General features: G+C 60.5%; 1 protein-coding gene across 2 annotated transcripts; it reads left to right on the top strand.

Moving 5' to 3' along the window:
- Positions 1-1,387: 1,387 nt before the first annotated feature.
- OTX1 (orthodenticle homeobox 1) lies at positions 1,388-11,135 on the top strand. Of its 2 annotated transcripts, XM_043543996.1 has the most exons (5): positions 1,404-1,485; positions 2,591-2,637; positions 4,216-4,443; positions 5,578-5,729; positions 9,106-11,135. In XM_043543996.1, exons 3-5 carry the CDS (start codon positions 4,347-4,349, stop codon positions 9,862-9,864), a joined length of 1,008 nt encoding a protein of 335 aa, XP_043399931.1. In that variant the 5' UTR covers positions 1,404-1,485; positions 2,591-2,637; positions 4,216-4,346; the 3' UTR covers positions 9,865-11,135. The 2 variants fall into 2 exon arrangements, with proteins under 2 accessions (XP_037752009.1, XP_043399931.1); XM_037896081.2 differs by lacking the exon at positions 2,591-2,637 and having other exon boundaries at positions 1,388-1,485.
- Positions 11,136-11,495: the final 360 nt, after the last annotated feature.

Genomic DNA, 11,495 nt, shown 5'->3' with positions numbered 1-11,495 from the left:
CTCCAACTTCAATGAGAAGGAGTTGATTTTGAGAGATCAACAAAAGACCCGCACCGAAGCCTTATTAAAGGTCCTAAGCAGATCTCCTGGACCCTTTGAGAAGCAGTTAAGGAAACAGTGTGCATCCATGATATTCTGTTACCGTATTTTATTGGGACGCCAAAGGAAAGTGTCTCGTGGAAAGACACTTACTTTGATGCCCGGCCGCGTTTAATTTATTTTGCTGGCAACGAGTCGATTTTTTTTTCTTTTTTTGCATTTTATTATTTTTACCCCTTTTCAGCTTTCCCTTTGTGCTATTAGACATTCTCCTGGTAAACTACAAAAAGAAGGAGTAATTCTTAGGAGGGGATTAGGGCCCTTCGTTAATATTTATGAGACGGTGCAACTTAAACCTATATATGGGTGGATAATTGTGTGGCCTAGAGTTTGGAGAGAAAAGACAAAGTTAATGGTCACCAATGGCCATTTCTGCCACTTCCTTCGTTTGGTGAAAACAATCGGCGCGTTTCCAGTAAAGGTTTTAACCGATTTTCAGCAACGGGCCATTTTAATGTTTCAGAAAGGGGGGGAGAAAAGCCACCCCAGGCCAGGACAATTCGCAGACCCCTTGTCTCCGAGCCTAGGTCCTGCCCACACACAAACGGGAAGGAAAGGTCCCGTTTTAAGCGCCTCGCCAGGGGAAGACCAGCCGTTCCGCCGTCGGGATTATAAAGGTCTGCGCACATGTAACGAGTGTGTCAGGCAAGAGCGTACGAAAGCCTGGGGGTGGGGGGTGCAAACTTTAGGAGACTGAGTGGGGGTCGCAGAGAAAAAAGCCAGGCTCGGGGAGGGCTGGGAGGAAATCGCTCCCCATCCCCAGGGGCCGGGTGCGGGGATCTCGCCCCTTTAGACCCTCAGTCCAGGGTTTCTCGCTGGGGGTCCGGGTCAGCGGGCGCCTGCCCGCGCAAATACAGCCCGACCCGCACACGCAGCCAGTGAACGTGCAAAAGTTCGCCCCGGGCCCCAGGCCCGCCGGGGTGCAGGGGGCGGGGGGTCGGCCCCGGGCCTGTGCCCGCCGCCGGCTCTCTGGAGCTCCCCGGGCTTGGCTTGGGACGGCCCCGCGCTCGGACGGGCTTTGCCTGGGGCGGCGAGCGGAGCCCGGGCGCCGCGCACGGGGGCGGGGGGCAGGGGGCGCCCCGGCCGCGGGCAGAGCGGGGCCGCCAGCCCTGGGGGAGCCGGTGCGCGCGGCGGGGCCGGGGCGGAGTGGGGCGCTGGGGGGGGCGGGGAGCGGGGGGGGGCGTGCAGAGGTAGCCCGCATCCCGCGCTGCCATTGCCCAGGCGGCTGTCAGTCAGGCGCGGGGCGGCCGGGGATTGGCGCCGGGGCTGGTTACGCACTCGCCTCGCGCGCACATACAAGGGTAGGGCAGTGGAAAGGTGATCAATCTCCATCAGGCTACATTGCCAATCACCGGCGCGCCCGGGCCAGACCGCTCCTGCCGCCAGGTAAACGCGCCGGGTCCGGTCCCGGGCTGCCCCTGCTGCCCCCCCCGGTCTGCGCCCCCCCCCCCAGCTCCCGCCGCCAGAAGTTAGCGCTGGGCTGCCGAAGAAAGTACGAGGCGCAGCCCCCGCCCCGAGTGCAGAGCGGGGCCGGGGGGAGCCAGCTGCGAACCCCGGGTCCCGGCGCTGCTGGCCGGGGAGCGGAGCCGGGACCCGCTTCGGGGCGTTGCACTGGGGGCTGCGGGGCAGGTGGGGCGGAGGCGCCCGGCTCCTGCTCGCTCTGCGCCCCGCGCCCGGGACCTGGTGGGGCGGCGGCGGGAGGGGGGGGCAGTGGCGGCGCCCCGGCCCCCTCTGCCCTGCCTGGGACCCCGTGGGGGGAGCCCGGGCTGCCCCCTTCTCCCCGCCAGACTTTGCAACTCCGCTGCGGAGCCCCCGCGCCCCGGGCAGCCCGGCAGGGTCCCGCGCGGGGGTGGCGAAGCCCCGCACTTGGATGGTGCGGGGGGGGGGGGGGTCGGGGCTGTTTGATTTAAGCTGGAGGTGAGCGCCCCCGCCCCGGCTCGTAGCCTCCTGTAGCGCCTCGCCTCACCCCTCCCTGGGATGGTGACACTGCAGGGCTGGCAAACAAACTTACATAATGACTGCACGGGCCAAATCACTCCCGGCTCAGCCCGACGCATCTCCAGGAGCCGCTCTGGCGGCATCTGCTCGGGGGAAAGCGCTGGCTTCTCGGGCCGGGGTTGGCCTGGCCTGGCCTGGCCTGGCCTAACGTGCCGGCTTCAGTGGTCCATTTCCAAGCCACGGATCCGCTTTCGAGCCCCCTCTCTCTTGGGGCCGGGGCGCCTCTGTTTACACGGAGTGGTCTTAATTTCCTCGGATGGAGAGGCGCTGGTGCTTCCAGTTAGGGGGGTCTCTGGGAGGCTAGGTCGGTCTCATTCAACCCCCCCTGGCCTGAAGGGTTAGGATACTTTGCAGTGAGGACTCGGTCGTGTCGGGAAAGAGACTATATGGAGAAGTAACGATAGGCCTCTTTGGAAACCTCTTGTAAACGTATCTGTGCCGTTCGCTTATTCCAAGCTGCTAACTCAACCGGATGTATTTAATTTCCACACAGACACTAAAAACGAAACTAGAGGGGATCCCAGTGTCCAAATGCAACAGGTTAGCCTGGGAGCTGGAGGACAGAGGTGCTGGTGCGGGGTGTGTGTGTCTGGGCGCTTCTGCTTGAAGTGCTTTCCATCCGACACAGAGTTTACACTTTGGTGCATTGGCTCTCAGCACCCCCACGGTACAAATTGTTCCAGCACCCCTGGAGGATGCAAATTAATTTGGAAATAGTCTTACCAGCGAAAACAAACAGCCCCCCTCCCCTTTTAATCATTCTGGTGTAAATACAGGAAACTCAGCTGGAGACAACATGGCCCTCAACACAATTAAAGTTTCTAGCTGGTGATTAATCGTGATTAGAGCCGCCGCCATCTGTTGCTGGGTGGATTTAGGATTTTGTTTCTTTGGTTTGTCTCGTCTAATTTTTCTCGCGGGGTAATGAGGGTTCTTGGGCGTCTGTGGACAGCGGAGAGAGATTCCTGGGTCTGGAGACGGGATCAAGGTTGTGGATTTTACCTGGAGGCCTCGCTCCGAGACAAAAACAAATACAGTCCAGCTCCCGGGATCTCCGCGGCCCTGCTGTAAATTCTTTACATCGGGGGAATGCTGGCGAACAGCAAAAACCAAACCCAGAATTAGCAGGAAAGCGGGCGGAAAAGTGTCCGAGTTGGCACTTCTCAGAGCCCTGTAATGGCTCCCAGCAAGGCATGGCAAGAAAGAAACTCTGGCCATTTCTCGTTTTATTTATTTAGAATAAAATCCCTAGTGAGAGACCGTGAACACCCCCCCTCCCCCCCCACACACACACACGTTGTGCCTTTCGGTAAATTTGTTTCCGTCACCCCTACGGGAGGAACCCCCTGGAATATGAATTTCAAAGTGACTGTAAATCGGTTTGTTTTTTAACTACTCGCCATTTCTAATTAAAATGTCCCCTTCTGCTCGCTCTTAAATTAATTATACGTCCCCCCTTTTGGTATCTCGTTTTGATTTCTAATCCAATTATCTTTTTAAATAATTGCTTTATCTTCCCCCATCACTTGTATTGTGCCCCCCTCCAAGCCCCACGGCGATTGTATGTTAATGTGACTCTGCTTAAAAAACTATTTCCCCCCCCCCCCAGCTCGACTCTGGTACTTTCTTCTTTCACTTCGTTTGGGAGGGGTATGGCCATATCGATTGCCCCCCCCTCGCCGCCCTCTTCTCTACATGCGCAAAAACTTTAAAACCGTAATAACTGACAACGAAAAGGGGGGGGGGGGACTTTCGATTTTATTTGCACGACAGGATTTTTTGGCGCAGAGCGAAATAAAGCCCTCTTTGCAGCGAGCAGGGGGCTTTTTAGGCTGCCCTGCTGTGCGCTTGCGCCTCTCTCTTTGCGCCCCAAACGATTTCATTTAATGCACAAAAAATAGTCCCAACTTCCCTAGGCTTTCGATTATTTGCAATCGTTGTTTTTTAAATTGTATTTCTTTGCGCTTGATCTGCACCGCTCTGGTCTGGCTCTAAAACTCCGAATCCCAGCGGTTTGTGTTATGCCCTGGAAGCAACCTGGCTTGTCGATTCCGCTCCGAAGAGCTGCTGATGTTTGTCTGGTTTTGTGTGTTTTCTTTTTTTGTTTGTTTCTTTTAGGGAGCGGGGAGTCTCTCCAGCGCCCGGATTTTCTGCCATCGCCTGGAAGAACCAATTTTGTGACTTCGAGAAATTTTAGACAGACTTTTTTATATATATATAAATTGGGGGAAATCTTTCCAGCTTTTAGCATGATGTCTTACCTCAAACAGCCCCCCTATGGCATGAATGGGCTGGGGCTGACCGGACCTGCTATGGACCTACTGCACCCCTCGGTGGGCTATCCGGGTGAGCATCAAACCGCTTTAATTTCCTTTGCCCCTCTACCAGTCCGGTTACACTGCTCAATTGGGACAAGTTTGTACGAAGTCATTTTTCTCCTGTCTTCTTGCAACGAAGAAGAGAGCAATGGGATATTTCTTCCGCTCCAAGACTGTGCTTTTCCAAAAATACCCAGGGTACCTTTTGAAAAAAGATTTAAAAGAACAAATCTGCTCGTTAGATCCTTTTTAAAGTAATTTTTACTCTCAACGTTAAGGAGGGTGAGAATCAACAGGATTCCAGTAGAGAAATCTCCTTCCCCCAACAACTAGTTTTTGTACGATCAGATAAGAAGTTTGAAAAGTTTAAATGTCTCTTTAATTCGTGTGTTTTTTCTAACAGTGGGAAATTCTTTCGAATAGTTAACTTTGTTATTTTAAAAATAATTAATTTAACGAAACTCGTACCCAACTCCACGGAGGTGCTGTACTGTTCCCAGCTCGGCGTGTTCCTAACTTGTGTGTTATGATTCTCCCTCTCGATTTTTTTCTTCCCTGGATTGTAATTTAATCACACAAACAAACCCTGAAAACTCCCCTCCGGGGTCTTGCGGAGGCCGCTGTGCAATGGTGTCGTGTATGGACTGAGGGGTCGGGGGGTTCGCAATCCGCTTTGCGTTCCCCGCCGGATTTTGCCTCGTCGGTTTCACTTCGGCCTTAACTTTTGGAGCCCATTTGCTTGCTCGCATTTCCGCCCCTGTTTCCCTCCTCTTTAAAAACCATCTTTTTCGGAATCTCCGTTCCCCATCCTAATGCCAGGAAGCCTGGCTTCTGGGGAGCGTTGAAACGCTACATAAATACACTGGTATAACTATAGACTGTGCATTTTGCTGGGAGGGAGAGATGGGGGGTGGCAGTTTCTCTGATATTAACTGGTATTTAATTGCCAAATTAGTTTATTTCCCTCCCGACCCCGCTCCCTAGCACCGGTTTCTTTTCTTTGAATGGTTGGCTGTGAATCCTGCGGACCCCCCGATCTGTAGCAAGGGGCTTGCAGGGCCCGGCTCCGCGCCCCGGCCCGGGAGATTCTGCAGTGGGGGGCACCCGAGTGGGGGGTCTGTGTGTCTAACCCGCTTGTTTCTGTCTCTCCCGGGTCCTGCAGCCACCCCGCGGAAGCAGCGGCGGGAGCGCACCACCTTCACCCGCTCGCAGCTCGATGTGCTGGAGGCGCTCTTCGCCAAGACCCGCTACCCGGACATCTTCATGCGAGAGGAGGTGGCGCTGAAGATCAACCTGCCCGAGTCCAGAGTCCAGGTCCGGTACCGTCTCTCCCGCCGCAGGGCCAGCAGCTGCGGGGGGGGGGGTAGAGGGAGCCCCAGTGCAAACTACCAGGGATGGGGGAACTTGCTGGGCGCGCCTCCGCTGCCTGCCGGGGGGCCGGGGCACCGCTGGGCTGGGGCGCAGGGGCTGCTAAGCCGGGTGCCGGAGCCCTGCCTGCTGCACTGTCCAGCCCATCACACACACTCGCACTCCCCCGCCCGGGCCGCCTCTGACGAAGTGCTCCGGCAGTGGCCAGCCCAGGGGCTGGGAGGACACGTTCAGGCCCTAGATCCAACACCCGGAGGGGCAGGGACCCGGCCAGACCCACCTTCGAGCAGCTCCCAGGGCGGCCTGCCCTCCGGACCCTGCTTCGGGTTGGGGGGCCCCCAGCCTGAGACCCGCTTCAGCTCCCTGACTGCTGCGGGCAGGGACGGGTGAATGCTGGAGCCCCGCACTGGGCTGGCGGTCGGGGGGAGCCGAGCCACGGGGCTCGCCCGCCCTTCCGCGCCCCTGGGTTTGCGCGGAAGCTCAGCGCCTCTGGCGGGGAGAGGCGCAGCCCCCGGCGCTGGCCGCGGCCAAGGGGCGTTTGAGGAGCCGGCCTGGATCGTTCAGGCCCAGAGGGGCGATTTTATTCCTGGCTTTTGGAGGCCTTTCCCCCTGCTCTGCCCTCCGGCTGGTCCCAGCCACCCCTCCCGCGCCCTGCAGCCGCTCGCTGCCCCTGCCTGGACTAGGCGGGGAACGCCCCCCCCCCCAGCGCTGGCCTCAAGCTCCGCGGCCGCGCAGCGCCCTGCCCGAGGGCGGGGGCGACGGGCGCCGCCCCCCTTTACAATGGGAAATCGGGCCCCGCGGGAGGGAGCCCCACGGGCTGAGGAGCTCGCCAGCCTGCCCAGGGTGTCCCATCGGTGGAAACGCCGGCAGCCTGGGCGCCGGAGCCTGATTTGCGGAATAAAGGCTAATCCTGTCCCCTGCGCCCCCAGCAGCGCGGGCCCCGTGTCTCTCTGCAGGTGGGGGCGGGGGGCAGCCCCGGCCAGGGGGATCCAGCCGCAGTCCACCCTGGACACCCCCCTAGAGCGGCAGCATCCCTCCCCGGCATCTCGCCAGGGGCCCGCCGGCCAGCCCGGCCCTGGTGACTTTTCCCGGGCGCTTTTTCCTGGCTGCAGCCTCGGGCCTAGGCCCTTGGGGTGGGGTGTGGAGGGTGCTTTAAAAACCAGCTCCGGGGCCCGCCACCTCCCAGCTGACAGACACGCACCACAGGCCTTCCGGACAGACAGACCCGTCTCTGCAGTGTGGGGCCGGGCTGCCTCTCTCCAGCAGGCTGGGGGGTGGGGGGGAGAGTGAGTCTTGCCCTGGCTAATGGGTGGGAAGGGGGCCGTGCTCCGCCTCTCTCGCGGGCGGCTGGTTTTTCTGGTAGGCTCAGTGAGGTCCCCTTTGCTGTGCCCCAAGCCCCTGAGCGGGGTAGGGACACCAGGGGGGGTGCTGGTCACTATGTCCCTGCTCGGTGCTGTCCTAGCCAGGGATCCGGGCTGCTCTGCTGGGGGCTGATCCCATTGGGCCCATTTCTCTGCGGGCTAATGGGGGTGCCCGGCGCTGCAGCTGACAGTTCTGGTGGTGGGAGCGGGATGCTGGGCCCCTCTCCCTTGAGGAGATGGGTGCTGTGCTGGGGTGGAGCGGAACGGGGCTGGATTGATCAGGACCCAGAACGTGTTCCCTCCTTCCCAGCTATCCCCCCCCCCCCACAGCTGCGAGCATTGGGTGCTGTGCCCCTCTTCCTGGGGACAGTGGGGGGAGGGAGCGAAGCTGGGTGCTGATCACTCCGTGCTCTCCGCGGGCCGGGGGAGTTAGGTGCTGTGATGAAAGCTCATTGCTCTGGGGGCTGCGTCGGGGAACGGGTTGAGGTGCTGGTTGGGGAAGAAGGATGCTGGGGCCCAGCGGGGAGCTGGGGGCCGCCGGAGTGCTGGGCACTGATGGGGCCGGTATGCCTTGTGGGCTAGGGGGGCTCTGGAGGATGGAGGGGAGAGCTGGGGATAGTGCGGAGGTGAGCTGCCGGGGAATGGGTAGGCTGGGTGCTGATGGGTTTGTTCTTCCTTGCAGGATGGGTGGGGTATAATGGGGTGGTCCTGGATGCCGAGGGCTTCAGTCTCCTTTGCAGGTGGGGAGCTGGCTGCTCTGCTGCGGGAGGCCAGGGGGAAGCTGGCCGTGCCCTGGGGGAAGCAGGTACTGCTGGGTCTGCTCTCCCTGCTAGCCCCGGGGGTGGGTGACGAAGCTGGGTGGTGTGCGGGGTTTCGTTTGGAAGCCGGCTAATGGCAGGGGGGCTGCGGGTAATGAGGAAACTCGACGCTAACGTTGTTTTCCCTTGTGGGTGGGGGGTGGGTGCTGGGCACAGGCGCTGGTTGGCAGGGACAGTGGAGGAGCTGGCAGTCAATGGCCCATCTCTCCTTGCAAGGAGGGGGATGGGTCCTGTGTGTGAGTCTTATGGCTGGGGGGTGCAGGGTGGGGCATGGTGTGGGAGCCTGGGGGATGGAGTTGGGGTAGGTGTTGGTGCTCCTGGGACTCACAGCTGGTGGATGGGTGTGGGTGCTGGGAGTTATGGCTAAAGGGTGGTTGGGTGTGGATGGGTGCTGCGGGGGCTTTGTGTCAGATGGGTGCGGGTGCAGGTGCCGGAGGGACTGGGCACCAGTGAATTGCTGTGAGCACCCAGGGCTGTCTTGCATGCTGGTGGACAGCTTGTGCTGGTGAATGTCTGGGAATGCTGATAGCTGTCGGGGTACGGGTGGATAGTGCTGGGTGCCAGGGAGTGGCTGTGGGCTGGTGGAAGGCTAGGCATGCCAGGAGCTGTCTGGGGTTCCAGTGGGTGGCTATGGGTGCTGGTGGATGGGTATGGATGCTTGGGGACTGGGTGCCAGTGGCTATGGGTGCTGAGTGAAGTGGGTGCCAGCAGCTGGCTATGGGTAATGGTGGCTATTCAGGGTGCTTGGGGGCTGGGTGCTGGGGGGTGGCTGCGGTGCTAGGGGAAATGGGTGTTGCTGGCTGTTCAGGGTGCATGGGGGGTGGGGGATACCTATGGGTTCTAGGGGAAGTGGCTGTTAGGATGCTTGAGGATTGGCTACAGATGCTTGGGGGCTGGGTGCCAGTAGATGGCCATGGGGCCTGGGGGGCTGGGTGCAGGGGCTGGTTACAGGTGCGGGGGGGGGCTGGGTGCCAGGGGCTGGCTATGGGTGCTGGGGGGGCTGGGTGCCAGGGGCTGGTTACAGGTGCGGGGGGGGGGGGCTGGGTGTCAGGGGCTGGCTATCTGTGCTGGGGGGACTGGGTGCCAGGGGCTGGGGAAAGTGGGTGCCGGGGGCTGGCTGCTGACAGCTCGCTCTCCCCGCAGGTCTGGTTCAAGAACCGCCGGGCCAAGTGCCGGCAGCAGCAGCAGAGCGGCGGCGGGGCCAAGAGCCGGCCGGCCAAGAAGAAGCCGTCCCCGGCGCGGGAGAGCTCGGGCTCGGAGAGCAGCGGCCAGTTCACGCCCCCCGCCGTCTCCAGCTCCGGCTCGTCCTCCTCCTCCAGCTCCAGCTCCTCGGGCAGCGCGGCGGCGGCGCTGGGCAACCCCGCGGCGGCGGCCGCCTCCATCAGCGCCCCGGCTTCGTCCATCTGGAGCCCGGCTTCCATCTCCCCGGGCGCCGCGCCCTCGGCCGTGTCGGTGCCGGAGCCGCTGCCGCCCGGCGGCGCGTCCTGCATGCAGCGCTCGGTGTCGGGCGCCGCCTCCGCCTCCTACCCCATGTCCTACGGCCAGGGCGGCGGCTACGGGCAGGGCTACCCGGCGGCCCCCTCCTCCTCCTACTTCGGCGGCGTGGAGTGCAGCTCCTACCTGGCGCCCATGCACTCGCACCACCACCCGCACCAGCTCAGCCCCATGGCGCCCTCCTCCATGGCCGGCCACCACCACCACCCGCTGGGCCAGGGATCCGGCCACCACCACCACCACCATCACCACCACCAGGGCTACGGCAGCACGGGGCTGGCCTTCAACTCCCCCGACTGCCTGGACTACAAGGAGCCGGGCGCCGCCTCCTCCTGGAAACTCAACTTCAACTCCCCCGACTGCCTGGACTACAAGGACCAGGCCTCCTGGAGGTTCCAGGTCTTGTAGGCAGCGCCCGGCTCGGCCCGGCCCGGCTCGGCCCGGCCCGGCTCCCCGCTGGCCTTTTGCTACGTGAGAAACAATGGCCTTCCTCCTGGCCCAGCCTGCGCCCACCGCTGGCCCCGCTGCTCCCTGCGCCGGAGCTGCCGTCGGTGTGTTTCCTTCTCCCGGGCAGGACTGGGTCTCCATGCCCCTGGTCATCCTCATTCATCATCCCCGACCAAGAGCCCCCTGGCTCAGGGCTGCTGGCTGAGATCTGCTGCTGGACCCTCCCCAGTAACTGGTATTTATTCCTTCTCCGCACCCGGGATTATTCCGTCCGGTGGGTTGATTTTTTTCCACACCAAACACACACACAGCCCGGAAGAGGACTTCGGGGCGTCTGCCCTCCTCGATTGAAAAAGAAAGGCGCCGTGGAGACACAGACTCCCCCCGCCGGCAGCCCCCCAGGTGCTGGACGACTCAACTCTCGAACTCCTTGTGTCAAGGGCAAGGCAGGGAGTGGAAGCCCCTTTACACCCTGCCCCTGCAGACCCTGTGGACAGCTGTCTTTTGACGGTGGGGAGCCCCTGGGCTCTCGCCGTGGGATTGCCCAGCCTCTCGCTGCCGCAAGCAGCAGGAAAGGTGTAAATATTCGGTCCGTTCCAGGGACCAGTATTGTTTTTAGTTGATGTTATTGGGTTGAAATTTTATCTTGAGTTTAACACGCAGGAAATTGAACTAAACAAAACTTCTCTCCCCCCCCCCCCCCCCTAAAAAAAAAATCTTCCGGCGGGGCCAGTCCAGATTCCCAGCGCTGCCTCTTTCCTCCCTTGGGGGTACTTCTTCTGGCGAATCAAACCCACTCCAGTGAGAAGAGGCGGGGAGGGCAGGCGATCTCGGATGGTGGTTTGGGGACCCGCTGTAAGGGGTGGGGAGGGGGAGCTGGGAAGGCTCGGGAGAGGGGGAAGGAAAGGCTTGTCCAGCGGATCCGCAGTCCCGATCCAGTTTAAGACCAAAAAAAGGAGGAAAAAAAGTAAAAGGAAAAAAAAAAGCAGCTCAAATTCCCTCCCCTCCCTTTTAGCCCCCTCGGTTTGTCTAGTGAGTCTTTAGGGCATCGGCCCTAGCCAGCCACGCCTGCGCATCTGTCTCGACGATGGGTTTTAACCGCTTTGCCCCTCGGTGGAAAAGGCATTTGTAAATTTGATGATTACGCCGTGATCCAACACGTACCTGTTGAAATGTAAGGCAACTCCTCCCCCTTTACCTACATAGCCCTATAATAAATACAAACTAATGAAGCCCCTTGTCTGTGTCATACTTCCGTAGCGGGGCCCCTCGGAAAAGCCTCCGCGAGCTTCAATTTCCGCGGAGCATGCGAGGGCAGGGGCAGGTTGATTTTTATTTACCCCGTGGGGAGGGCGTGCTGGCCCCTGCGCACTTTATTTCACTGAGCTGCCTTTTAATGGCCATAATTGGATTGGCTTCCACTCAAAACTTCTGTGGGCTCCAGATCGGGGAGACGGTGTGAATGCTTCCCCCCCCCCACCCGCCCCCAGGTTTGGCTTTGGAAAAGCACGAGCGCTAACCAGCAGCGGCCCCAGAGCGTGTTTGTCTTTCAGGAACATCTGAAGTCTGGCCCGGAGTTTTCCCATCTTAAT

This window comes from Chelonia mydas, chromosome 3 (genome assembly GCF_015237465.2).
Source record: "Chelonia mydas isolate rCheMyd1 chromosome 3, rCheMyd1.pri.v2, whole genome shotgun sequence".
Lineage (NCBI taxonomy): Eukaryota > Metazoa > Chordata > Testudines > Cheloniidae > Chelonia > Chelonia mydas.
Note: the sequence above shows the minus strand (reverse complement) of the source record. Positions and strands in the feature narration are given on the sequence as shown.